At 37.9% G+C, this 26,372-nt stretch overlaps 1 protein-coding gene across 2 annotated transcripts; it reads left to right on the forward strand.

The window, feature by feature from the left end:
• The first annotated feature begins 20 nt into the window (after nucleotides 1-20).
• On the forward strand, nucleotides 21-23,724 carry FBXO8 (F-box protein 8). 2 transcript variants are annotated; one of them, XM_054064621.1, is made up of 7 exons: nucleotides 21-219; nucleotides 7,506-7,830; nucleotides 10,060-10,186; nucleotides 19,316-19,434; nucleotides 21,041-21,237; nucleotides 21,986-23,498; nucleotides 23,587-23,724. In XM_054064621.1, exons 2-6 carry the CDS (start codon nucleotides 7,517-7,519, stop codon nucleotides 22,171-22,173), a joined length of 945 nt encoding a protein of 314 aa, XP_053920596.1. In that variant the 5' UTR covers nucleotides 21-219; nucleotides 7,506-7,516; the 3' UTR covers nucleotides 22,174-23,498; nucleotides 23,587-23,724. The 2 variants fall into 2 exon arrangements, with proteins under 2 accessions (XP_053920596.1, XP_053920594.1); XM_054064619.1 differs by having other exon boundaries at nucleotides 7,509-7,830.
• The last annotated feature ends 2,648 nt before the right edge of the window (nucleotides 23,725-26,372 follow it).

The raw sequence follows: 26,372 nt of genomic DNA on the forward strand, positions 1-26,372 counted from the left end.
CTGTGACGTCACTTCCGGCAACAACATCGCACGTCAAGCGTGCTAGGCAAGGAGACGGGGCGGTGGCCTCCCTACGAGCCGGAGAGGCCTCCTTGGCTGCCGCTGCCGCCTCTCTCCGCTGCGCCGGGGGCTGCTCGGCCCCGTCCCCACACGGCGAGGCTCACGCACCGACCCGGGCCAGGCTCGTCGCGGCGGCGGTCGGGACCCGAGCTCGCGCAGGTACGGGGGCCCTCAGCGGGGCCGGTGGGCGCGGACGGTCGGGCGGCGCGTCCAATCAGGAGGCGCGGCCCAATAGCGCGGCCCAGTGGCGCGCGGGGGCGACCCCACGCGGCCCGGCCCGTCGGGAGCGCGGCGGCCGTGACCCGGCCGAGGACCCGTCTCCCCGGCGGCTCCCGTCAGCTGGGGCTGCCTCGAGCGGGAGTGGCGGGCTGTGCCTCCGGGGCGTGCAAGACCCTCACGTTAAGGGGATCGGCAGGCGTCGTTAAGGATGTTCTGGGAAGGAACGTTTTCCTTTTCGGAGAATCATGGTCGTAAACAGCAGCGGTAGGGCTCGGTTACCATAATGCATAAGAGGTTTGTATCGAGAGCATCATGGAATAGTTTGGGTTGGAAGAGACCTTAAAGATCATCTAATTTCAACTCCCCCTGCGATGGGCAGGGACACCTCCCACTAGACCAGGCTGCCCAAGGCCCCATCCAACCTGGCCTTCAGCACCTCCAGGGATGGGGCAGCCACAACTTCCTTGGGCAACCTATGCATCACCACTCTCACAGTGAAGAAATTCTTCCTAATGCTTAGTCTAAATCTGCCTCTCCGGTTTATACCCGTTGCCCCTAGTCCTGTCACTACAAGCCTTTGTAGACAGTCCCTCCCCAGCTTTCCTGTAGGTTTCCTTCAGGTACTGGAAGGTTGTATAAGATCTGCTCAGAGCCTTCCCTTCTCCATGCTGAACAAGCACAGCTCTCTCAGATTGTCCTTGTATGGGAGGTGCTCCAGACCTCCGATCATCTTTGTAGCCCTCTTTTGAACCCATTCCAACAGCTCCATATCTTTCTTATGTTGAGGATTCCAGAACTGGACACAATACTCCAGGTGAGGTCTCACAAGAGAGGAACAGAGGAGCAGAATCACCTCCCTCGACCTGGCCACACATCTTTTGATGCAGCCCAGGATACGGTTGGCCTTCTGGTCTGCAAGTGCACATTGCTGGCTCATGTCAAGCTTCTCATCGACTAGCACTCCCAAGTCCTTCTTCGCAGGGCCGCTCTCAATCACATCATCCCCCTTCCTGTGCTGAAATTGGCGATTGCCCCGACCCAGGTGTAGGACCTTGTGCTTGGCCTTGTTGAACCTCATGAGGTTCTCACAGGCCCATTTTTCTAGCTTGTCCAGGTCCCTCTGGATGACATCCTGTCCTTCCAGTGTGGTATCTGCACCACTCAGCTTGGTGTCATCTGCAAACTTGCTGAGAGTGCACTCAATCTTGCTGTCTGTATCATTGATGAAGATATTAAACAGCATTGGTCCCAGTATGGATCCCTGAGGGACACCACTTGTCACAGATCTTCATCTGGACTTCGAGCCATTGACCACTACTCTCTGAATATGACCATCCATCCAGTTTCTTATCCACCAAACACTCCACCCATCAAATCCATATCTCTCCAATTTAGAGAAAAGGATGTTGTGGGGGGCCGTGTCAGAGGCTTTACAGAAGTCCAAATAGATCATATCTGTTGGTTTTCCTCTGTCCACTGATATGGTTAGCCCATCATAGAAGGCCTCTAGGTTGATTGTGAAGGACTTGCCCTTGCTGAAGACATGCTGGCTGCTTCTAATCACCTCCCCATCCTCCATGTGCTTTAGCATAGCTTCTAAGAGGATCTGTTCCCTGATCTTCCCAGGCACAGAGGTGAGACTGACAGGTTGGTAGTTCCCAGGGTTGTCTTTTCTACCCTTTTGAAAAATGGGCACAACATTACCCTTCTTCTAGTCACCAGGGACTTCTCCTGATTGCTACAACTTTTCAAATATCGTGGCGAGTAGCCTGGCAACCACATCATGCAATTCCCTCAGGATTCTGGGATGCATCTCATCAGGCCCCATAGACTTATATATGTTCATGTTCCTCAGGTGGTCACAAACCTGATCCTCCCCTACAGTGGGAGGGGTTTACCCCCCTCGTCACCATCTCGTTGTCCCATGACCCAGGAGGGGTGAGGAGAGTTGTCAGTGAAGACTGAGTGAAAAAATGTTAAGTATCTCAGCCTTCTTGTTGATCCTGTTGATACAAGGTCACCATTTTCAACCATCAGTGGGGGTACCTTCTCTTTAACCTTCCTCTTCTGATTGATGTGCCTATAGAAGCCTTTCTTGTTGGTCTTCACTTGCTGTGTTCAACTCCAGCTGCGCCTTGGCCTTCCTGACCTCATCCCTACGCAACCGGGCAGCATCCCTATACACTTTCCAGGTTACCTTTCCCTGCTTGCACTGGCTGTGCAGTTCTCTCTTGTTCTAAAGTTTGACTAGCAGATCTCGACTCAGCCACGCTGGTGTCTGCCCTTTCCTGCCTGATTTCCTGCATACGGAGACTGAGCACTCTCGTGCCTCATGGAAAGCATTCTTAAATATTTGCCAGCTCTGTTCTGCTCCCTTTTCCCCGAGGACCATGGCCCAGGGGGTCCTGCTGAGTAACTTCTTCAAGAGCTGGAAGTCTGCTTTCCTGACATTTAGGGTCCTGATTATACTCCTCACTCGCCCCATATCCTTCAGGACCTTGAACTCCACCAGTGCGAGATCACTGCAGCCCAGACTGCCTCCAATCCTAATGTCAGTGTTGAGTTCACTTGTATTAGTGACCATTAGGTCCAGTATTGCATCTCCTTGGGTGGGGATCTCTATTAGCTGGATTAAGAAATTATCTTCAATGCACCCCAGAAGTCTCTTGGATTGCCTACAGCTTGCTGTGCTACTTTTCCAGCATATGTCAGGGTGGTTGAAGTCTCTGAGTAGGATGAGAGCTTGTCAGCATAAAGCTTCCTGGAGCTGGAGGAGGAAGGCTTCATTGGTTGGCTCTCCTTGATCAGGTGGCCTATATTATACACCACCCACAAGGTTCCTGTTGGCTCCTTAGTCTTGGCAGTGCCTCCACTCCTCCTCGCCACTCTGTCCCTTCTGAACAGCCTGTAGCTATCGATAACCACACCCCAGTCATGGATTTCATCCAACTGAGTTTCAGTGATGGCAACTAGATCATAGCTTTCTAGTAGCACGGTAGTTACATGTTGTGTTTTGTTTAATAAAGTAGAAGCCAGTACCAATACAGCTTCACCCTAGCTTACATTTAGCTTTTACTCTCCTGGGATAGAATGGTTTGAGTTGGAAGGGACCTTAAAGATCATCTAGTTCCAACCCCCTGCCATAGGCAGTAGGTCACGCCACCCAGGGCCCCATCCAATCTGGCCTTGAGCACTTCTAGGGCAGGGGCAGCCTCGACTTCCCTTGGCAACCTGTGCCAGTGCCTCACCACCCTCATCGTGAAGAATTTCTTCCTAATGTCTAGTCTAAATCTTCACCTCTCCAATTTATAGCCATTCCCCCTCATCCTATCACTACACGCCTTTGTAAAAAGTCCCTCTCCAGCTTTCTTCTAGCCCCCTTCAGGTACTGGAAAGCCATTATAGAATCTCTGCAAAGCCTTCTCTTCAACACTACAAATAATTTATTACTCAGTAACAAGGCAATATGAAGAAGACACGATTAAAATCAAAATCAGACTCTGATAAATATCAGACTCTGATAAATATCAGACAGATTTGGAGAAGATCAGCAATGTATAAACAAGCTTAACGTTATTATTACTGTGATAATTACTACAGCCAAGCTGTCAAGAGGTTTCAGTTATTAGGTGAAGTTACATAATGTGAAACTTGGAAACATACACTTGCGTGGCTTATGGGATCTGGAGATTGAAAGTATATGTTCCAGAAAATTTAGAAGTATAGTTTTGGGCACTATTACTTTAAGGGTGTTATAGTAATAACAAGTTTACTCACCTTATTTCCCCAGTAAGTTCTCAAAGTATTCATCTGGATTGCTACGAAGGTGAAAGTAATTATTTGATGCAGAAAATAAGATGTGGTCTAACAAATAGTATATAAGCTGCTGAATAGCTACGCACATATCAGAGCTTGTGGATTTCCTGCAGCTGGATTTAGAATGGTTTAAATTGTGTTTCACTTTGTTTCTTCTCTGAAGTGTCTTTAGTTGATATTAAAAATAGTAAATATATTTTTTCTAGTCGTGTTTTAAAGTATCTTTTAACTTTAAAATACTTTTGCTGTGGTATCTTCTGTATAAGTATGTGGGTACTTTATAAGAAGGCTAGTTTCTCAAATGACATTTTATTTCTGCCTTGGAGCCACTTTCTAGTGTTGAATAATTTAGAAGGGATGTATCACAGTTAGCTTTTCTGTGGGGAGAAAAACCCTGTAAGCACTAACAAAAGTTGTTTATATTGTTGTTAGCTCAGTATTCCTCAGTAGAATGTAATTTTTGAACAGGAACCTGTAGCTAAGTATTGCAATAAAGATACTAAACTTTATATTTTATTTAGGGCTAAGCAGAAAATCTTGGTCTTCTGTGACCACTACCAAATTCTTTGCAAGTAGTACATGTAGAACAGAAAGATAATCTGACTTTGAAGAGGTTTAAAAGCTAACATAAAACTGCCAGATGCTTACCCAAAAGCATAAATTTCACTTGATGATTCACTGAATACACAGCTATCCTATAAATTGTTCCTGGTAATGCTGCTGGTCTTTCTCTCTCATCTTTGTGGTGTATTGTGACTATGAAACTTGCCACAGTGTGATTCCTAATGATCTTCAGAGCCTTGAATTTCTTGTTACTCTTTTTTTTTTTTTCCTTTTATTTAAACTACACTGAAATTATTGGCATTTTCAGAACACTTTTGACAGTTGGGAATTAACAAATGTGTATATAAATGTGACTTTCTTAGAATGATATACAGTAATGTCAGAAATGTCAAAAATACTAGCAAAATAAAGGCTATTTTTGCGGTTTTGTTAGAGTCAATGCTGTATTTTCAGGCAGATTTTATATTTCTACATGAAGAGCTGCTCTGAGGAAGTGTACAGATTATATTTGAGTTTACAGCTACACATGTGTATGCTTTCAAACTACATTTTTACATGATTGAATTGATAGTTCATTGTTATTCAGTCATTCAGATCATCTGATATCTTCTGAGAGTGGACACAGCCTCTAAGTTTGGCATCTGCATATTTGAAAGTGTAATGCCTTGTTGGCAGTGTTGAGTTTACTCACAGGGCTCAGGTCAAGCATTGGTTATGGCCTCCCAATATATTTAAAGGTATATGTTTACTAAGTACTGTATTTAATTAACAAGCTTGCATACAATGGTTAGCAAAATGGGAGTTTTACAAATTGAATCTTCTAGCGCACTGATAGCCTTTTTTTTAAATGTTGTATTTCCTCAGACATATTGCTTATCTATTATTTTTATCCCTAGGGAAAGTATCCTTCCCTCCTTCTAGCCCTTGCCTGTTACTGCCTACCCGTTGCTTGGTTCTTCACTGCATGTCACTGTAGGTCCTGCCTGCACAGCAGGAGCAATAGCAGCAGCAGCAGCCAAAGTTGGAGCAGCAGCAGACTTGAAAGATTTATGCTTGTAGTCCCAAACACCAATTCTGGCACACCTACCACTGATTCATTTAATAGCTCTTGGGTTTTTTTGTAACAAGTCTTGGTGGTCCCCCTTTGGGACCAAGGTTAGTAACTTCCTTCTTCTCAGAGAGGTTTCACCTTGTGAGGAAATGTTTTATTTATGGCTACAAGTTTTGTAAGTTAGTTGCAAGCACCACCATGAATTACCAAGGCCTGCTTTCATCAGACCGCTAGTGCTTTTGTTGCCACATTTAAAATGGCAGATTGTGGTATAGCTTCATGAAGCAACTTTACTGGTAGCCCTAAGGACTTTTGAAAATTTTATGCTGGTCTCAAGAAACATATAACTGTACAAGAAATGAGAATAAAATTAATGATTAATTTATGGAAAATCTTGCATACTACTAAATTGAATATAATACATATGACAGCAGTTTCTTCACAACTGTGGCCTTATCTGGATTAAAGGGTGAGAAAGGGAGGCTCCAGCATAGGCATTTGGCATCAAGAACTGTATTTCTTGGAATATGCAACTGAAGGAATAATTTTTTCAGCTTCTCCTGAATAGATGCTTATGTTGATAACCATTTCATCAGCCAGCTGTACTTGTCTGTTGTCTACCTTCATCTTAGTATACTGCTTTTTTTTTCTGTAATTTCTCTAATTTCTCTGGTTTTTTCCTCCCATAATCCCTCACCACATCCATGGCTTGTTTCTTTCTGCTAGTGTAGAACAGTTTCCATTCATGTCCAGCCTTTACCAGTTTTAAAGACCCATTTTTAATTCCTCGTGCTAAGAGTATATAAATAATTTCAAATACATGTCAGATCCTACCAGGCCAGGCCATGGGTTTCTTTTTTTTGAAAGTCAGCATTAGGAACCTGGAGATTCCTAGTGTGATCACTTTACAGTGTTCTGTCATTTTTCCAAAGGTTGAAAAAATAAGACAGGTCACCGTATATACATTAATTCTGATAGCATTGAGACAACATTCCCATACTTAATTAGTATGGTTTATTGCACTTCAGTTTTTCCTCTTGATAAGTACAAGTGGTTACTGAAATTTGAGTTATAGCATTCAGAAATCTGGATGACTGACTAACATTCAGAATCTGCTCTTTTTATTACAATCTGCAGGGAAGTTTGACAAAAAAAACACATTGACAGTAAGATATAGAAGCCTTATCATAAAGTTTTTATTCTAATGTGCTTGAAAAGACTGAAAAGACACTTGGGGTGCTCAGAAACAAGAAAGTGAATCTTTAATGCACTATCATTGAGGTAAGATAGAAATATTGTTGTTAGAAGCCATTCCCAAGCCATTAAACATTGTGTAATGTAAGTCAGCCTAATCTTGTGTACTACTCACTAATCGGGACATTTTTGTTTATCTTTACATTTTATAGCACTCTATTCTCTTTAAACGATTTCTGTTACCTTTTAAGGGAAGTCTGAAGATAATTGTTCCAAATGTTGCAGTGGTTAAGGCTTCTTAGTTTGTGTAGGACATGGGCAATGTTTGATGCTGTTTGCGAAGCTTATTGTTAATTTTGTAACTTTCAAGAATAGAAACTTTTGAAGTTTTGAAAAAAAATTGTAGGATTTTATGGTTTTTGTTTTCAGTATTTATTCACTTGCTCCGTTGAAGGCAGATTACATCATCAGCATAACTTGGACAGAACTTATTTTTCCTATTCATCTCAGTCCTGCAAGTTTAATTTTCTAGCATGTACTGAGTGTGTCTTACAAATATAGATAGATAGCTGTCAATATTTAATTTGGATTTTATGTCCAGCAGGCTCGCAGATGGGTCAGGGACTTTGGAGAGTTGCTAGGAACCAGCAACTGCAACACCAAGGCTATCTTGCCAGAGAACATGGTAGGCGAGTAACTACTAACAACGTTTCAAATACAAACCATCGGAAACAAGCCCAAGGAGGCATTGACATCTACCACCTGTTGAAGACAAGAAAATCTAAAGAACAAGAAGGATTCATTAACCTGGAAATGTTGCCACCAGAACTTAGTTTTACCATTTTGTCGTACCTGAATGCAACTGATCTCTGTCTAGCTTCCTGTGTCTGGCAGGATCTCGCTAATGATGAGCTTCTCTGGCAAGGGTAAGCAAAAAAAAAAAAAAGTATCCCCTGGACGTATTAAAAATAATTATTAGATTTTAAATTTGTTTCAACGTGCTTTTTGTTATTCTAACCTTAACAAAAGTTTCCTAAGTTATATAAGATTTAACATAGGGAAAATGAATATAGTTTAAAAATTTATGATTTTGGATTTCTAATTGCTATCAGGTATTAGTGAAGATTACTACATACACAAGTGTGCTTGGTACAAGTGTACATGTGTATTGCTCTATACTTTTCATTTGGTATATCATGGGGAAAAAATATAAGGACTTTCTTCACTTCTGTATTAGCCCAAAGCGCATCTCAGATGTTTGTATTGTTACTTCTCAGAACTTCAAACAAACATCTAGCTTGAGCAAGCAAACCTGTTCAGCTGAAGCTCTAAGAAGAAAGGGATGAGAACTTGTCTGCTATACTTATCTTAGAGCAACTTAAGTGTATGTTTTTTGGAAGATGGTGAAGGACAGGGGAAAAGAAAGGGTCAGTTCTGCAAATACGTCAAGTGAAATTTCTGCAGTCTAACAGCTGAAACACATTTATATAACATGTGCAGAGTTTTTATGTTCAGGAAATAAAGTAGCACTCTATCAAATAAAATAAAACCAAAATTTAAGTAAAAGTATTTTCATTTTGTATTTGGTGTTTTACAACACTAGGAAAGACTTGTGAAATCACATTGTCTTTAGAGTAGTTGATCAGCACTACTTCTGTCTTCTTTCACAATGTATTCTTACACCTTATAGCTTAACAGTAAGCAGTATTGTTGAAATAGTTGGACTGTTGTTCGGGTCCTGTTTCTTTTCCTCTCATTGTGCTGTACATTTCTTCCTTCCTCATCTATTTCTTTGCCCCTCTGCATTTGAATTAAGCAGCTTCCCTTCCTATCACACTTTATGAACTCAGCAATAGGGTAATGCAGTTATAACTTCTTAGTCATAATCGTTCTGCTGTTGGGGACTGTTGTCTTGACAGGAAACAGGAATTGTCGTGAAGATCCTGCCAAGCTTCTAAGTTTATGTATATCAAATAGCTTGGCAGTTGAGTAAGTATGCCTTGTATTTTACTTAGTTCTTGGTATCAAAACCACACTAAATACAAATAAATTCCCTAGACCAAAGTTTGAAGATACTAGAGTTTCTTAATTGTGTGCAGTATATATTCTTAACATACAGGGGGGAATATTACATGTTTTCCACAGAGTTCATACTGGGAAATAGCTCAGTGATTTTTAGTAAAATCTTCCCAAATAATACTCAGTTTAAAATATACACTTTGGTAGCACAAATCTGTCCTGATTTAGTAAATTAATAAAAATCTCAAATTTCATAATCTCTATAGATATCTTAGTCTTCAATATTCTACACGTATTGGATGTGTTTGAGTTTACTCTACAGAAGTCCTGTGGCTGCAGTTCCGAACTTAGTTTAAAGACCTAGTTTCCTGGACTGAAAATAAAGTCTCTTCCATGTCCTCAGTGACTGTTTGCTGGGTCCTAAGCATTGAGCCTAATTATTTACAAAACACATGTTTCAGCAGAGCTATCAGTTCAATAACAAATTTAGAGAACAGTCGGAGTGCTAGAAAGTGAAAGTTCAAGGGAATTTCAGGTGACGTCTTCAAGGAGGCTGAGATGAGGGACAGAAACAGATGAAACTGAGATACGGAGTCAAGGTGGTGTAGAAGGGAAAGAAACTGAGGGGTGGTGGAAGTTATAGAAGAATGAGGCTGGATTAGGAATGTTCAACACTGGGAAAAGGACAGTCAGGTGGAAAAGGACAGAAAGGGAAGGCAGTGAGTTAATGGCATAATTTTCTGCCTATGTGGTGTCCCACTTACTGCACAACTGGGGCACAAGAAAATAAAGACAATGTTTTAAGCAGTTGTACTGCTGCAGAACAACTTGTAACAGTTATCCAGCATTCATATACTAGGAGTACCACAGGTCTCAGTGGTGTTGCTGTCGTTATGATGCCACCTACTGGCATATGTTTTGAGATTGCATTCAAATTGACCAAAATCTGTATGAGAATAAAACAATGTAAAGACTTTAACCACACAGGTGCCAAAGTCTTTGTAACTGTTACATGCAACCTGTTACTAACTTTTCCTATAGTTTGAGTATTTGGCTTTACAATGTTGAATACGTTTTGTTTCTGTAAAATGCATACAGAGAAGAATTTTTATGACAGACTAATTCTGTTTTCATAGGTTGTGCAAATCCACTTGGGGTCACTGTTCTATATACAATAAGAATCCACCTCTAGGATTTTCTTTTAGAAAATTGTATATGCAGCTGGATGAGGGCAGTCTCACCTTTAATGCCAACCCTGATGAGGTAAGTGAACTGTTGCTGACAGTAATAAACACTTGAAGTAATTGTGATTGTTGTTTTATAATTATAGCTATATTCAAAGCCAAATTTTAATTGGCATTTTACTGAAGGAGCGGTTAATACTAAGTTACAGTGCTATCCTGATTTTTTTTTTTGCATATGGTACCTGTGCACGGCTTGCCTCTTAAGTGCTCTGTACAGTGGTCTGAGCTATGGATACCAGAAATTCATAACCATGTATTGACTTAGGAGTGAGACAGAGATCATAACTGAAGAGATAACAGTGACTTTTAAATCAGTAATAATACACTTACATAAATTAAAACGCTGTAACTTCTGCAGAGTATGACTTTGATACCACTTCATTTAAAGCAGGATTAGGTATAGAGTAACACCAATTACTTCTATGACAATTATGGTTTCTTTTAAAGAATTTTTAAATATTTCCACTATCAATGAGCAAATCTTGAAGTATTATGAAGAAGATGTACTGCTGAGCTAGCCTATAGGTGTTTCATTTTATTTCTGTGGATGTTTGTTATGCATAAACATAATCTCTCTTTATAGTATACTACAACATATATTTATTTTCAAAAAATACCCCATGTCAAACTGAAAGGCTTCCATTTATTAATGTGTGTAACTAACTGGAAAGGTGAGCTTCTGCTTTTGCTATCACAACAAAGAGTTTGGGAGTAGACAGTTTTGCCTGGAAGATATGCAACGAATGCCCAAGTGACAAAGAGAGTCTTTTGTGTACAAAACCAGATTCTTGCTTCGTGTTTCCTAGGAGAAGGAGGTACACAGTACTGAATAAAAAGTAGTATTAACTTCCTACATATCTTATAATTATACATACACATGGAAGCGGTAATTGAATAAATCCAAAGTAGGAAAGGAATTAAGAGAAATGAAAATATATACTTCTAGGAGCTAATAGTTTACTCTGCTGATACAATACAGAAAACACGAACTTGTGACCGTGGAGTGAAATAAAAAGCAGTTGTATGAATCATTACAATAATGCGATTTTGTTTAAATTCTTGCTTTATCTCATATTCTACTTCATAAAGAAACCTACTATTTTTATTAGTCACAAATTACAGAAATTTGTAATTTCTTTGGTAGACCTCTGCCTTAAGCTGCGATACACAGTGCTGAGATGTCTTATCGGCACCTTGCTGCTTGAGTCATTAGTATTGCATTTCATCAGGATTTTAGGGAATTTAGTAGTAAACGTAAAGCTTTTCAAATGAAATGCACTTTTTAGGTAACTTAAATGTGTTTTCAAGACTATATCAAGTTTTAATTGGTAACGGCTTTGCCCACCCAAATTTTTCTTTGTCTTTCAATGTCTTTTAACATAATTTTTCAGTTATCTTAATTTTTAATATGCTCTTATATTCCAAACTAATTCAAACTAATCTTGGTAGGTTTAAGCATTTGGAGCCTTCACTAAAGACACTGAATAGTAAAATTTGTTATCTTTAAAGGAAATTAAGATTTGCAAAGTAGAGCTACCTTATACTGTACCTAAATTGGGTATTAAATATATTATGCTACACTTACTTTTTCTGGGTTCACTGTGGTTATGTTGTGCAGTAGTAGTACAGTCTGCTTCAGGCCTAGTGAGAGACAAGGAGCTCAGGATATCTCCTAAGGGCTTCTGTTCCTCTCTCCCTGTGGAGCACCATAGCCTGGTAGGAATCCTTCAGGGCCTGAGTTTCAGGAGAATTCACAAATATCATTGATTTTATTGTTTGCAACTGTGATATTGGCAGAATTATTATTATTATAAGGACACTGTGACTGGAATATATGATATGACATTCCACTATTACAAATAGCATCTCCGAATTTCCTGCCAAACTCTGCTTTACATTTGATAACAGACCTGATCAAATTACTATAAAAATAGGAATACTTACAGCCTCAGGAGCAAGATTCTCCAAAGGACATCGCCCATGTCATGAAAATGGGTAACCAGGCTCCACAACAACAGCTCCAGAGCTAGCGGTGGCTCACGGGGTAGGGAAGAGCATCTACACATTTTGTGGTAGGATTCTCTGGTTAGCCATTGTTGTGTGCATGGTGTTGTGATAACTGCTGTAATTTAATGTATTGATTGTGTGCATGAGCTTGCATAATTCATAGCAGGTGCTCACATTCTGCTGAAAGGATGTGCTTAATTGCATTACATGTAATTGGAAAAAAACACTCCAGTGCATGTTTGGTTTCTTATGTTTTTTTGTCGGTTGCTGTTTTGATTTTTTTTTTAATATGGCAGCACCATTGTAGCCAAGATTTTGGAACTTGATTTTTGTTTCTTTGGGGAGAAGGGGAGATTTACTATTAGTATTAGCAGTTGAATATGAATATTATGTTGTTTAATCTGCCTACGTGGTCTCTGCTGTATTTTATTGTAAAGAGTGTATGGTGTATGTGAAATGTTTCTCATGCAGTGTTCATTTCATATCTCATACTCTTATGACTCAGAATTTGTAAGCAACCAGAAGGTATTTCCCACTGTTGTGTATACTGTTTCTAACACCCTACAAAATACTTTCTCAAGTTTATTACATGGAGCTATGCTATGTAGTTAAAATTAGAACTAAAGGTGGAAAAGAGAATCCTTTGGCTAGGAAAGAAGATCTAATTTTTGTTTTTCTATTAACAATAATGATTCTAAATGATTTTGTGTAATAGCATTTATATTTGTTGATCTAATGGAATCTGGACTGTTCCAAAACTCTTTGAATTATAATGAGATGAAGATTTCCTTATACTAAGCCTGCCTTTCCACTCTTATGATTATCTCATTCATTACCAACTGCCGTTAGTTTTTGCCAGGGAGATCAGTTTTCTGAACTTTTCTTGATTATAAATTAGTTGTTAGTGACTTGCATAAAACTACCTTCCGTAAGTTTTAATTATAGATAGTGTAGATAATGGAATGTGTACTGTGCTCTGTATTTCTAACCAAATTTTTTAAAAACTTATCCTATTTCATAGTGGCCAGTATTGAGATGCATTGATTTAACTGTCCTAAGACACACAACAATGTGTATGTTGTAGAGAGAAGTTCTTTTGTGTGATTTATTTGAAAATTTGGAATGGAACAGAGAGCTGAAACCTTTCCAAAACTCTACATTGAAGTCAAGAACTTTAATCTTCTAAATTATTAGTTACGGATTCTGTGTAACATGAAAATATTTCTACATTCTACTTGTGATTCCTGCCATCATAAGTGTGTATCGCTGAGATAGTATTTTAAAGACATACAGTGAGACTGTTTGAAATGTATGTTCTATCTTGTGTCCATGTTTGTCACCAAATGACTTGATTCATAAGTTAGGAAAAGCAAGGTTAAAGAAAGCATACCCCCACTCATGGGTGAAGATGGTGACCGCATGTCAACAGACAAGGAGAAGGCTGAGGTACTCAGCAACGTTTTTGACTCGGTCTTCACTGACAACCACTCTCCTCAGCCCTCCTGGGTCAACAAAATGGGAAACAGGATAAAGCCCCTCCCACTGTATGGGAGAATCAGGTTCATGATCACCTGAGGAATGTGAACATATATAAGTCTATGGGACCTGATGAGATGCATCCCAGAATCCTGAGGGAATTGCATGATGTGGTTGCCAAGCTACTCTCCACGATATTTGAAAAGTTGTAGCAATCAGGAGAAGTCCCTGGTGACTAGAAGAAGGGTAATGTTGTTCCCATTTTTCAAAAGGGTAGAAAAGACAACCCTGGGAACTACCAACCTGTCAGCCTCACCTCTGTGTCTGGGAAGCTCAGGGAACAGATCCTCTTAGAAGCTATGCTAAAGCACATGGAGGTTGGGGAGGTGATTAGAAGCAGCCAGCATGTCTTCAGCAAGGGCAAGTCCTGCACAAGCAACCTAGTGGCTTTCTATGATGGGCTAACCACATCAGTGGACACGGGAAAAATAATTGATGTAATCTCTCTGGACTTCTGTAAAGCCTTGGACATGGTCTCCCACAACATCCTTTTCTCTAAATTGGAGAGATATGGATTTGATGGGTGGAGTGCTTGGTGGATAAGAAACTGTTGAATGGTCGTATTTGGAGAGTAGCAGTCAACAGCTTGAAGATGAGATATGTGACAAGTGGTAACCTTCAGGTCCATACTGGGACCAGTGCTGTTCAATATCTTCGTCAAAGATAGAGACAGCAAGATCAAGCGCACCCTCAGCAAGTTTGCAGATGGCACCAAGTTGAGTGGTGCAGTTGCCACACTCGAAAGATGGGATGTCATCCAGAGGGACCTGGACAAGCTGGAGAAGTGGGCTGTGAGAACCTCATGAGGTTCAACTTGGCCAAACACAAGGTCCTAATCCTGAGTAAGGGCAATCCATGGCTTCCATACAGGCTGGGGGATGATGCGATTGAGGGCAGCTGTGCAGAGGAGGACTTGGGGATGCTGGTTGATGAGAAGCTCAACATCAGTTGACAATATGCATTCACAGCTCAGAAAGCCAACCGTATCCCGGGCTGCATCAAAAGAAGCATGGCCAGCAGGTCGAGGGAAGTGATTCTCTACCTCTACTCCGCTCTCATGAGACCCTAGTGGAGTACTGTGTCCAGTTCTGGAATTCCCAACATAAGAAGGATATGGAACTGTTGGAAGGGCTCCAGGGGAGGGTCACAAAGATGATCAGAGGACTGGAGCACCTCCCATATGGGGACAGGCTGAAAGAGTTGGGGTTGTTCAACGTGAAGAAAAGAAGGCTACAAGGAGACCTTATAGCAACCTTCTAGTACCTGAGGGGGGCTACAGGAAAGCTGAGGAGGAACTTTCTACAAAGGCATATAGGAATAGAACAAAGGGGAATGGCTATAAACTGGAGAGGGACAGATTTAGACTAGACATTAGGAGGAAGTTCTTCACGATGAGAGTGGTGAGGCAGGTTGCACAGGGAAGTTGTGAATACCTCATCCCTGGAGGTATTCAAGGCCAGGTTGGATGGGGCCTTGGGCAGCCTGATCTAGTGGACATGTCCCTGCCCATGGCAGGGGGACTGGAATTTGATGACCTTTAAGGTCCCTTCCAACCCAAACCATTCTATGATTCTATTAAAAGAATCTTAAAAATTACTATTAATAAATATAACATCAGTACTGTGCCTTTTGTTCCAGAAGATACACCATGAAATATATTAAGATATTGCTTTTTCCTAGAAAAATGGGAATAAAAATACTGTAAATGTCTAATTATTATTTACTAAAAATGTTACCTAGAAGCCCCCATTAGAAAGTGAGGCCTGCTATGAATGAAGTGACATCTACAGAATGAAATGACAGACACTGACCTCAAAGAATTTATGTAAATAATTAAGCTAGTATTTACTCGAATTCCTGTATTTCTTCAGTGTTAATTTAAGGATGTTTTAATTTGGTTAGTACTCAAAATCATCTTTTTTTTTTTTTAATGTAGTCTTTTATTAGATTAGAAAGAAATCAGCATTTGATACTTCTGTAATTTTACTGAAATGTAAAAGCATATAACTCAGAATTATAAATATCTTAAAAATAGTAATATGCTACTACTGATTTTCTTAGTCATCTTTTAAGACTATTTAAGCTAAAAAGATAGAGCATGTGTACAACCATGTGTGGTTCCACAAAAATGTGGAAATTTGAAATTTATCTTTAATGACAAATGTGTTTGCCATGTATTTTCCTGCACTACTTTTAAATGCGCATTAGGTAAAAAGCTTAATTGTCACCCAACTCTGACTTTAGAAACAGTTCCATTTAAATATTAAGAAGATAAATCAGGTATATCTGTAGAAAAATACTGATTCCAAAATTTTTATGTTTTTAACTTAGAATGTCTGGTTTGGTTTGGTTAGATGTCAAAGGCAACTACAAGAGTTTTGTTGACTGCTATAGTAAAGTGTTCTGAAAGTACTCTTAGCAAACGAGATGTTCAATGCAGAAATGAAGCCAATACTGAAAAATAGAAGTTTTCAGATTTAGCTGTCCTGTATGGATATAAATGAATGGGAAAGACTCTTGGGAACGGATAGAAAGCAAGTATCAGCACTGTAATGGAATAGGTTGGTAAAACAAACCTTGTATGACTGGGGAAAAAAAGAGCAACTATTAAAAAAAACCCACTGAAATACAACAAATGGCTTTTGTTGTTACAGTTAGTCTATAGTTATGATTATTTGCATATATAATTTAAATCAACACTTTTATACATTAAGATTTTATCCAGACCTGTCTGAGATTCAGTGGTAATGTTCTTGCTACAAAGGCAAGGCATCCTTAAGACATCTTTCCTGATTCTCTAGTGCTAAGAACATTGTAGTGACAAGCTGTCTCCTTGTGTAAGTTAGGCAGACAGAGCTACTGGAAATCTTGGCAGTTGTAATGTTCACCTAACTACTCTTCCACTACATCAGAATTAGAAGAACATACCATGTGTGCTCATCCTGCAGTGTTTCCTAAGTGTTGAAAAGACCTCTTCAAACCTGGTAGATAGTGGCACAGATCTGCCTACCTGACTTCTGTCAAATGTTTCCTAAGAGAATCACCAGGTGACTGATAAATAATCTTAGCAAAGGTTTTAATACTGTGTAGAACTGCTCATTTCAGCTAGTATACCTGCCACAAGTGACCATTTTAGCTACCAAAAGAGATTTATTTGAAGTGCGGTTCTGAGAGGAATTTAAGGCAGTGTTTACAGCATTACACAAAGCAGATGCAATGACATGCCGTAAATCTTGTAAATAAATTTCATTTGCTGTGACCCAAAATTTAAGAACTTAAAGAGAAATCAAATTTCTATTGTTGCAAAGTATTTGTGGTTGCTTAGGAAGAAATAAAAAGCAACTAAAAATGATAGCATGTGCTGAAGTATATTTTACGTATACCCTGTTTATTTGTGAAGGAAAACAAATAGTAAGACCTCATTCACAGAGGAAGATATTTTCAAGCATTATCTGTGATGGGGAGAGAGAGATGGACTTTGAAACAGAGAATAAAAATGTTTTGCGAAGACTTGGTAGTCTATCAGGTGAAGTTGCATCGAAGAAATTATTTAGGCATTTACTTTCACAGAGAAAACAGCCCATTAACTGTCTTAATGAAGGTGTTATTTTTGTCCTGCAAGGCCTGTTTCTGGATACATTGCAGAAGTGTTTGTTAAATAATTGCAGCAGGAACACTACTGAGAGTTCCATGCTAGGCTTCAGTTTCTATTATGTTAAACAAATAGTTATTACTGAAGCAAATGCATGTCTTACTAAGTCAGGATATATATAAAAAGAAGATGCTCTGCTGCTAGTCTTGTATAAATTGCCGGAATGCTTGAGGGGTTAACATGCAGTTGATGTTCATTTTGATCTCCCATTTTTAATTTCATGTTTAAGTACCTTCTTGAATTAGAGCTAATCTTATGTTGTCTGTCATATTATGAACAAACTTAAGTATGTTCTAATTTGGAGTTAATTGCAAGCCTATAGAGTAATACCTGTTTCATTACAGTCCTATATAAAGATTCTTCTTAAAATCAGGCCATAGAATTGCAAGGGTTGGTTGTTGGGTTTTTTTGTCTTACCTTTATAAAACCTTTGCATTTTTATTTTGTTTATAAAACATTCTTTAAACAACAACAACAAAAAAAAGTATGCTGATTAACTCCTATTTTCTATAAATATATAAGCAAAAATTGTGGACTGGTAAAAACAGTAAAAAAACTGGTAAAAAATGGTAAAAACAGCTAGATAATATTACAGGTGCTTGTTGGCTTTTCCCTTATACTATCAATATCTTAAGCATGTATTCTCTTTTGCTTGATACAACTGAGACTTTGCTTTACTAATCCACTTCATAAAATAACTTTCCAAATCTGTACTCAGCCCTTTATTTCTTTTTTAAGCAAAATTGAACAGCACTGGGAAATTAGTTTATACACTGAATGACAGGCTGCCCCCACATCTTTATAGATGTAATGTAAACCAAAAGGGCAGCCCTGCAAAATATTGTGAACTGCTATGAGAAGAATTATGAAAAAATATGTGAGAAGTATTTTAGAGGTGATTTAGGTTGTGACTTCAGTACTTTATCCTATGCAAAAATGCACTACCCTACACATTCTTAAATATTTCAACACTATGGTATAGTCAAGAGATACTATACTTGGGTATTGTAATGCTTCTTTGTACCAAATGCTCGGAGCCACTCCCAGCCTCTGCCGAATGGAATTAAATTAGTTGGGTAGTTATTCTTGGGTTTAGATTCTTGTTGTTGAAAAACTTGAACATTTTTAAAATCTGTTAGGTTGGCTTTTATTTTGGACATCATAACGAAAATAGTTTTATGCTTTGTGATATTTCAGTGAACAGAAAGAATCCAAAATATCACTGAAATGATTTTAAATTAAATTTGGCATGTGTATTCTGTAAGAATGTGTGCTTGACAAAGTGTGGAAAATTCTTTAAATCATATTAATATAAAATATGCACAATTGTTTCCTTTTAATTTTTTTTTTACATTAGGCACAGTGTTCTTATTTATGTGTATGCATATTTATATCTGTTGATATTTAGCTATGCTTTGAAATCAGCGTGCTTGTTTTTATTTGCATTGTTACACATTTAAACAAATGCATTTAATGCATCTATTTGAATGTGATGCATCATATACATGTGAAAATGTTTAATGTTTTAATGAAATATGCTGAATACTAAACACATTGCAGCTAAGATTTTCTTATTTACAGAAGTTATGAAATTAAAAGTTATGGTCCCCACAGCATTTTAAATACAAGAGTATGAAAATCAAAATAGTATTCTACACTGTAAAGAAATTATTAAAGAACTGTCACGCTTGTTTATGGGGTTCATAATTTTAAATTTCCTACTATGAGTATATGTAAAATCTCAACCATAACAATAAATGTTTCTTTGCATTTGATTTGTAATTGTAGAGTGTATTGTGCATGTTGAAATGTGATCTAGAGGAAGAGGAATAATTCTGAAAAGCAAACCAACTAATCAGTAGGATTATGTTTGTACATTGCCAAGTACAATACTTGTTCCTAAACACATTATGATGATTAAACGTAATTATACATACATGTATTTTATCTCAGGGAGTCAACTACTTCATGTCCAAGGGCATACTAGACGATTCACCGAAAGAAATAGCTAAGTTTATCTTTTGCACAAGAACACTAAATTGGAAGAAGCTGAGGATCTACCTTGATGAAAGGTAATTTGAATTTCTCTTGAGACATTTCCTACTCATTTTCAATGTACAGCACCATTCAACAATATTTTGCTTGAATTCATGTAATATTAAAATGCAAAAATGCGAGAAAGTGCAGCTAAGTTATGCTGCTGCCAAATATGAATAGTTCTTCAGTTTAAGTATTTATGTGACTATAACACTTTGAAAGAAACCCTGAAAATAACTCTAACTAGTAGATCTCGCATACTGTGATTTTTCTGTATTTTTGCAGTTCTGGGCAGTTTGGAAGCTGTAGTGAGTATTGAAACTGTACAGGATAATCTTTGTGATATATGATATTCCAATCTTATAGATATTTTTGCTGATTTTTTTGACTTGAGGTTTTTTTCCCTATCTAGTATGGATGTTAATCAGAAAAAGCAGTTATCACTTTACCAACTGATGATAGCTTTTTAACTACTGTTGAATTATCTAACGATTATTTGCTTGTCTGATATTTCTCAAGTGGAAGTCACAACCCCCTCCTAAGATGTAATAGAGTTCTCTTGGAGACAGCATGAGCTGCAGTAGGGAACACTGTGCCTGCTTTAGTGTGCTCTTCTACTTCCACAGTCTTGGCCTCTCTTGGCCTCCAGGATACCTTCAGGTTGGGGTAGTGCAGTGCAGGAGAGGAGGACTAACATGTTGAAGCAAAGTTGAAAGAGGAGGAGAATAATAACTGGACCTAAATAGGAAGAGCAGAGGGACAGCAGCGCTTCTAGCAGAAATCATTTCCTGCTTCTCAGCCTCCTCAGCCTGTACCACAGAAGGAGTAAAAGGAGTTATTCTGTAATGTTATAACCACTGAGAGTCTTGTGCTGTAAAACTTCAGTTTATCAGCTTTTTTTGGCAACAGAAAAAATACAAAACCATGTAACAGATGAGATTGCAAGTTAATACTAGCAACTCCCACTGCCATTCATCTTCCTTTCATAAACAAAATGTAATCGGGCAATAGAAACAAAAAATTAGGTTTCTAAATGTTGAAACTCTGTTCTTAGTACTGAAATGTTAAATAGAAAGGATAAATGTATGAGAATATTCTTTGGTTCGCTTCAGATTTGCTTCCAAATTTTTCTCAGATGCCTTTTGCACATCTGTTCACGTAAGCTAGTCTGAATCCTTCAGATGTTCCTGTGTTCAGTGGAAAAATGTTTGAGAGTGAGTCCCTGATAGACTCTAAAGGGGTTTTGTTTGCAAATTTTATCTAACTAGCCTAGTTTTAACAAGATGCTATTGTAATGGCTTCTATTTAGGCACAAAACTGTGTGGCGCACATGAATCTGTTCCCTCTACTGTCTTTTTTAATGTCTTTGTCAGACAGAAGCAAAGGCTCTCCATAAGAGTATGATTAAATACGCATATAAAGAAACTTAGAATTCTGATTAATTTTAATAGTATTTGTCTACTGTTGTGTCTGAAGAACAGATATTTATATTATCTTTTTGTTGCTAGTGATAATTTTCTTTCTTTTTCAACAAATCTGAAGCTAATAAACTGTTATAAAGCTGTCATTTTGTTTTTAAAACCTACATATTTAAACAATTAAAAGAAATTTCTCTAATTATGTGGGATTTTATTCTGCCAGGCGAGATGTTTTGGACGACCTTGTGACACTGCACAACTTCAGAAATCAGTTCTTGCCAAATGCACTGAGAGAGTTCTTCAGACATATTCATGCTCCTGAGGAGCGTGGGGAGTACCTCGAGACTCTCATAACAAAGTTCTCTCACAGATTCTGTGCTTGCAACCCTGATTTGATGAGAGAGCTTGGCCTTAGCCCTGGTAAGCAAGAAAGAGCTTTGATTCAATGGATTGGTCTTTATGTTTCTGGATGATGATACTACTGTCTATGATAGTTTTAAGAGTGGCATCTAAACGAGTACTTCTGAAAGTACAAGCAGCTTGGGATGATTCAGTATACAGGTATCATCCCACTCAGGTTGAGGAAAAATGAAAAAAATATACAGATTCTTCTCTTAGCTGATAAATGTATTTTATATTCTCCTTCACTTTTGGCTGTACTTAAGCTCCATACTGTCTCTTAAGTTCCCTCTTGCAAAGACTTATGCACTTAACATTTTATCTTGTGGATTGTCCTACAGAAATGAGAGGGAATTTTGGACTTCACTCAAGTTAACAAGCATTTGTAATTGGTTGGGGAGCCGGTTTTCAGCAGTGGGAGTGCTTACTTATTTAAAGATAAGCTTTAGCGGGATGTTGGCCTTAGTTTACAAAAACTTCAAGAATCTATTTAAGTAAATGTGCATAAAGCCCCTAGTGACTTTTGGATAATGTAGAAATATTAAGAGATTTATAAATGCTCATTTGGCAATGTGCTGACATTATTACTTCGAAAATTTCTGTGTTAAATTTTATTTCACTGGGATACTCTTTATAGTTGTTATATATGTATATACGTGTATATATGTAGTTACTAGCCCAGATGGTGAAGACCGTCTCTTGTCCAGGGAACAGTATTTTTAATGATCACAATTTCCTTTCTATTTTTTTTTAATTCTCTCTTGTCTAGATGCAGTTTATGTACTGTGCTACTCTTTGATTCTACTTTCCATTGATCTAACAAGCCCTCATGTGAAGAACAAAATGTCAAAGAGAGAATTCATCCGAAATACACGACGTGCTGCACAGAATATTAGTGAAGATTTTGTAGGGCACCTTTATGACAACATCTACCTTATTGGCCATGTGGCTGCCTAAAAGCACAATTTGCTAGCACTTAAAATTTCTAATTTTCAGAAACTATGTCAATTCAAGAAATTAATTATTTTGTAGAGATGGGGGTTATTTTAGTGCTGGTCATTCAAACCTCTGTATGCAATCAAAGTCTCTGTGTGTAAGCGTGTGTATGTGTAAACTACCTTTTATATTTACCGTGGGAATGGGAGAATATGGAGACTTGGTTTTCATAATTTTTTTAGTTTTGCACAAAACAATGCCATTAGTCTGACACAGCTATTTACGAATGTTAAAACTGACATTACAGTCTAATTTGACAAAGCAGTGAATTTGTGCATTAGATCTGCTTGAAACTTTAATAAGTTCATTCTTTTTAGAATACCATGTAATGTGTATATATTTAACTAAAGAGATTTATAATTATTTTATTGTAAACTATTTTAACTAAAATTTCTCCTTTTATCTCTTAAAATAGTGTTGTATTCCTTTCTTTTGCATTTTTTACAATGCTGACTACCTCAGATACATAAGTTAAAGAAATATTACAATAAAGTTTGTTTTAGGACGTGACAAAACATTTGTATAATATCTAAGCTGATATTTAATACTATCTTGGCTAACTTGAATTAGCTTATTCCCAGTCTGCTATTCACTCAGTTCTAAAGAAGATTACAACCTTTATTTTAGGTAACTTTGATGTCATACAGGGATAGTGTAGGGAAATTGTGCAGTTTGCATACAAAGTGCTAACCTTTATTGCAGACAGCAGTTACTGGGGTCGTAGGACAAACAGTGTCATCTGTTTAGCACAGTAAGCAAGGAAAAATCTCAACAGGGGAAGTGGTGGAGCAACTAATGTGTTACTGCTTTCCACTGGTTCTCTCGGTCTAGAGGTGTCAATGGTGGAAATGCCCAGGCAAACATGTACCAGATGACTCAAGCTGTTGAAAACTGACAGTGCAAGGTTAGAGGAGTGACTGGGCAGGACTGGAGAGCCATTTCAGACTCAGATACTGAATTACTCATTCTAAATCTGTCATGTAGCTAGATTTTAAATAGTTCTAGATTTATTAAAATACTTCAAAAATGGTTTTGGTCAGATTGTGTCTTACTTTTTCTGAAGTGTATACAATATCAGCAGTGGAACTGCCATGCATGTGCAGGAATTAAGTGATGATTTGCCTGGATTTTGATCAGATAACTCATAGAGCAGTGCTTCTCTTAAATTGACAGAACACATAGCTGAAATCAGAGCTTCTCCTGATTATGTTTGTCTACAAAATTATCAGCTATCACTAGTATCTGAATTCATCATGGTAACCATCCAAATAAGGGCTACATAAAAGGTGGGAGAAAAAGTGCTACTACTGCTGCTGTTTGTAGTGTTCAATACATTTTGTTTGTAGGTCTGGTCCACATGCAAAAACAAACCAGGAAATAGCTGTAGTTTTTTTATTACATTGCCTTTAATCAAGTGTAAATGCCGTTTGTATTTGTGTAGCATACACAGCCAAAGCCAGGAGACAGCAGCATTGCAGCTATTTTCCAGACAGGTTTTACAGTATCACTCCCTTTTCTCAGGATATCTTCTCATCACTTCATTCTGTGTCATTTCATCTATTTCATAAAGCCCAAGGATGTGTGTCGCAAGTGGTCAGTTAATGTCTAACACAAATAAAGAGTGGTACTTTGGGGAGCTTTCTCCAAGGCACAGGTATCTGATCCTGGAAAAAAACAAACAAACATTTGGAAAATAGCATAATCGGTAAAACCAACAATAAATGATAAGTGTCTCTGTGTTCCTTTAAGTGATCTGCAGACTATGTTTTTTTGGAAAACACTCCTTAGAAGTTATACACTTAAAGAGAAGAATTCAGTGAATTTTGAAATTACAACTACTCGTCTTATCAGGAAATGTTTTCTTCTCAAACCACAAATGCAGAGCAACGCTTAATCAATTTTATTCGGAGTGGTACTTGTGTTTTGATTTTGTACTGATACAAGAATACAAGTTGTTAATCTGCATTTTCCTGAATTTCCACTTCCCATCCTCAAACAGATAGAGAACAAAGCATCCAGGCATACAGAATGTGTTTTTTCTGGAATAGATGAGTATATCTATTAACAAGGTTTAGAAAGCTCAAAGGCCAGTGTAACAGCCAAGAAGATAAATGAGAAACAGGATGATATGGGTAAAGTTTCCATAAGACACAAGCCCAGGGGAAAAGAAAAAGAAGGAAAAACTAATCAGATGACAGCGTCTGATCTTCACAACAGGATTTTGAGCAGTGTTAGCTGATTAGCGCTCAACTCATGCTGTGCATTATGTTACTAACTCAGAGTGCAACAGAAAGCAGCAAACACAACATGCCAAGTGTGAATTCCCTTAGAGGTAACCAAGAAACAAAAAATTACAATCAGCGTTTCTTCTTTTTTGTTTTGAAGTTTGAGTCTCTCCAGAGTAGCAGAGAAGTAATTTTTTGCATTCTAAGAACCTTTCATGAAGTTAGGCAATTTTCTATCTTAAAGGAAAAAATCTGAAGTATAACAATACTCTTACGAAGTGAGAAAGTTTGAATTCTCTTAGTCATCCTCCAAAAACTGAAGTTCTGGGCAGTGTCTTTTAATGCGCTATTGGTATCTCCACATGCATTTCAAAAGAAGATAGTGATAAATACTTTATTGATCCAGGTGTCACTAAGTGATGTGCTGTGGAAATCGCTACTTGATCAAGCACTTCAGAAGACTTAGGTAGACGATCCCAGGCCTAATTACATGGGCATGATCATACTTGAAACTGCAAAGCGATTCCTGGGCTATTGTGGTTCGACTGCACGTCCTTTGAACTTTGGCCATATGATACTGCCTTCATGCTAACTGTATGCAGTACTAAAGTTAAAAATCAGCCTGCATGCCCTGCAAACGCTAGTTATTCTGGTCCTAAAAGACACTGAAGTGTTCTAAGATATTTCTGAAATTGTACTAAGTTTAGTATACACAGATGTGACAGAAGGACAGCTGGTCTTTGTTCACGTAGGGGAAATGAGTGTACCTGTGTCCATGTAAAGGTTCACAGAATACAACTCATTTTCGCCTGTATTAAATTATGAGGCTGTCATTGCATTTATTCAAGGACTACGTCATATATTACATATTCATATGATTTAGTTATAGACAGTGTTTGATATTCTACATTTTCACAAAACTCTAGTTCTGTCTTGAATACTTATTCACACCCCAAACAACAGATTTAGACAGCTTTGGCTTTTAAAAATAAATCGAGGCTCCTTCAACACACAAAAGCCCAAACAATTTTAACTAGAGACAAGCCTGTCAATTTTGAAGTGGGCAAGGAATTCACATTCAGGAAAAAAAATTAGATTTCTTCTCTTCAAGTTTTCCCTCCCAGCCCCCACACTAGGAATAAAAACATTACAGAGAGTTTTAACACACAGATTTAGGAAAATTAACTATCTCTTTGGGCAAACAAATGTTATTATTTCCTCTTCAGTATACTGTTCCTCTTCAGCTTCACTTACTAATGTTCTTTACATAAACAAATTTTTCAAGAATTACTCTTTTTTGAAGTGATAAGAATTCGTTCTCTGAGTCAGGTTGTTGTCATGCAATCTAATTTTTTTTATAGCATTTTTAGAAAACAGGTATTAAATTATTTTAAGTACTTAAGGAAAGATGAGCTATACCTACTTGATCATGTTATAATAAGTTGTCAAAATAACAATATGAGGTATTTAGAAAAGTCAGATTTACTCGTATTGGATTGGGATTTGTTTTCACGTATTTCATGTAAGCATCAATGCTAATAAACATTAAGGCTGATGACTTGTTCTCTGCCATTGTAAAATCTACCACTCTAATCTCAAAAGCACTATTAAAATGGACAAAGGACAGACTTAAAGGATTTCCTGTGTCTCCCATAGGCACATTATGGTTTCATTTTGCCTTAAACAGAAATAATATGCTAACTTTTGTAATGTACATATAATAGGGATTTTGGTAAGATAAAATTTTATGTGATCTTTTAATATAATTTATCAGATGTTAAAAGTTAAGACTTACCATACAATGCGTGTAATTAGATCATAACCAGATAGCTAGGATTACTTACAGAAATGAATGTGTATGTGAAAATCTTCAGAGATCACATTGTTCTTCAGTGCTTCTGCTGACAAATATGTTAGTAAGTACGCAGTTTTCCT

The sequence above is a fragment of the Cuculus canorus genome, chromosome 4 (genome assembly GCF_017976375.1).
Source record: "Cuculus canorus isolate bCucCan1 chromosome 4, bCucCan1.pri, whole genome shotgun sequence".
Taxonomy (NCBI): Eukaryota; Metazoa; Chordata; class Aves; order Cuculiformes; family Cuculidae; genus Cuculus; species Cuculus canorus.

What these genes read in the sequence shown, in the direction of transcription:
- FBXO8 (XM_054064621.1), top strand. Translation starts at nt 7,517, where the DNA reads ATGGGTCAGGGACTTTGGAGAGTTGCTAGGAACCAGCAACTGCAACAC. An exon ending in AGGATCTACCTTGATGAAAG is followed by an intron (nt 19,435 to 21,040) that starts GTAATTTGAATT and finishes TTATTCTGCCAG; the next exon opens with GCGAGATGTTTTGGACGACC. An exon ending in AGAGCTTGGCCTTAGCCCTG is followed by an intron (nt 21,238 to 21,985) that starts GTAAGCAAGAAA and finishes TCTCTTGTCTAG; the next exon opens with ATGCAGTTTATGTACTGTGC.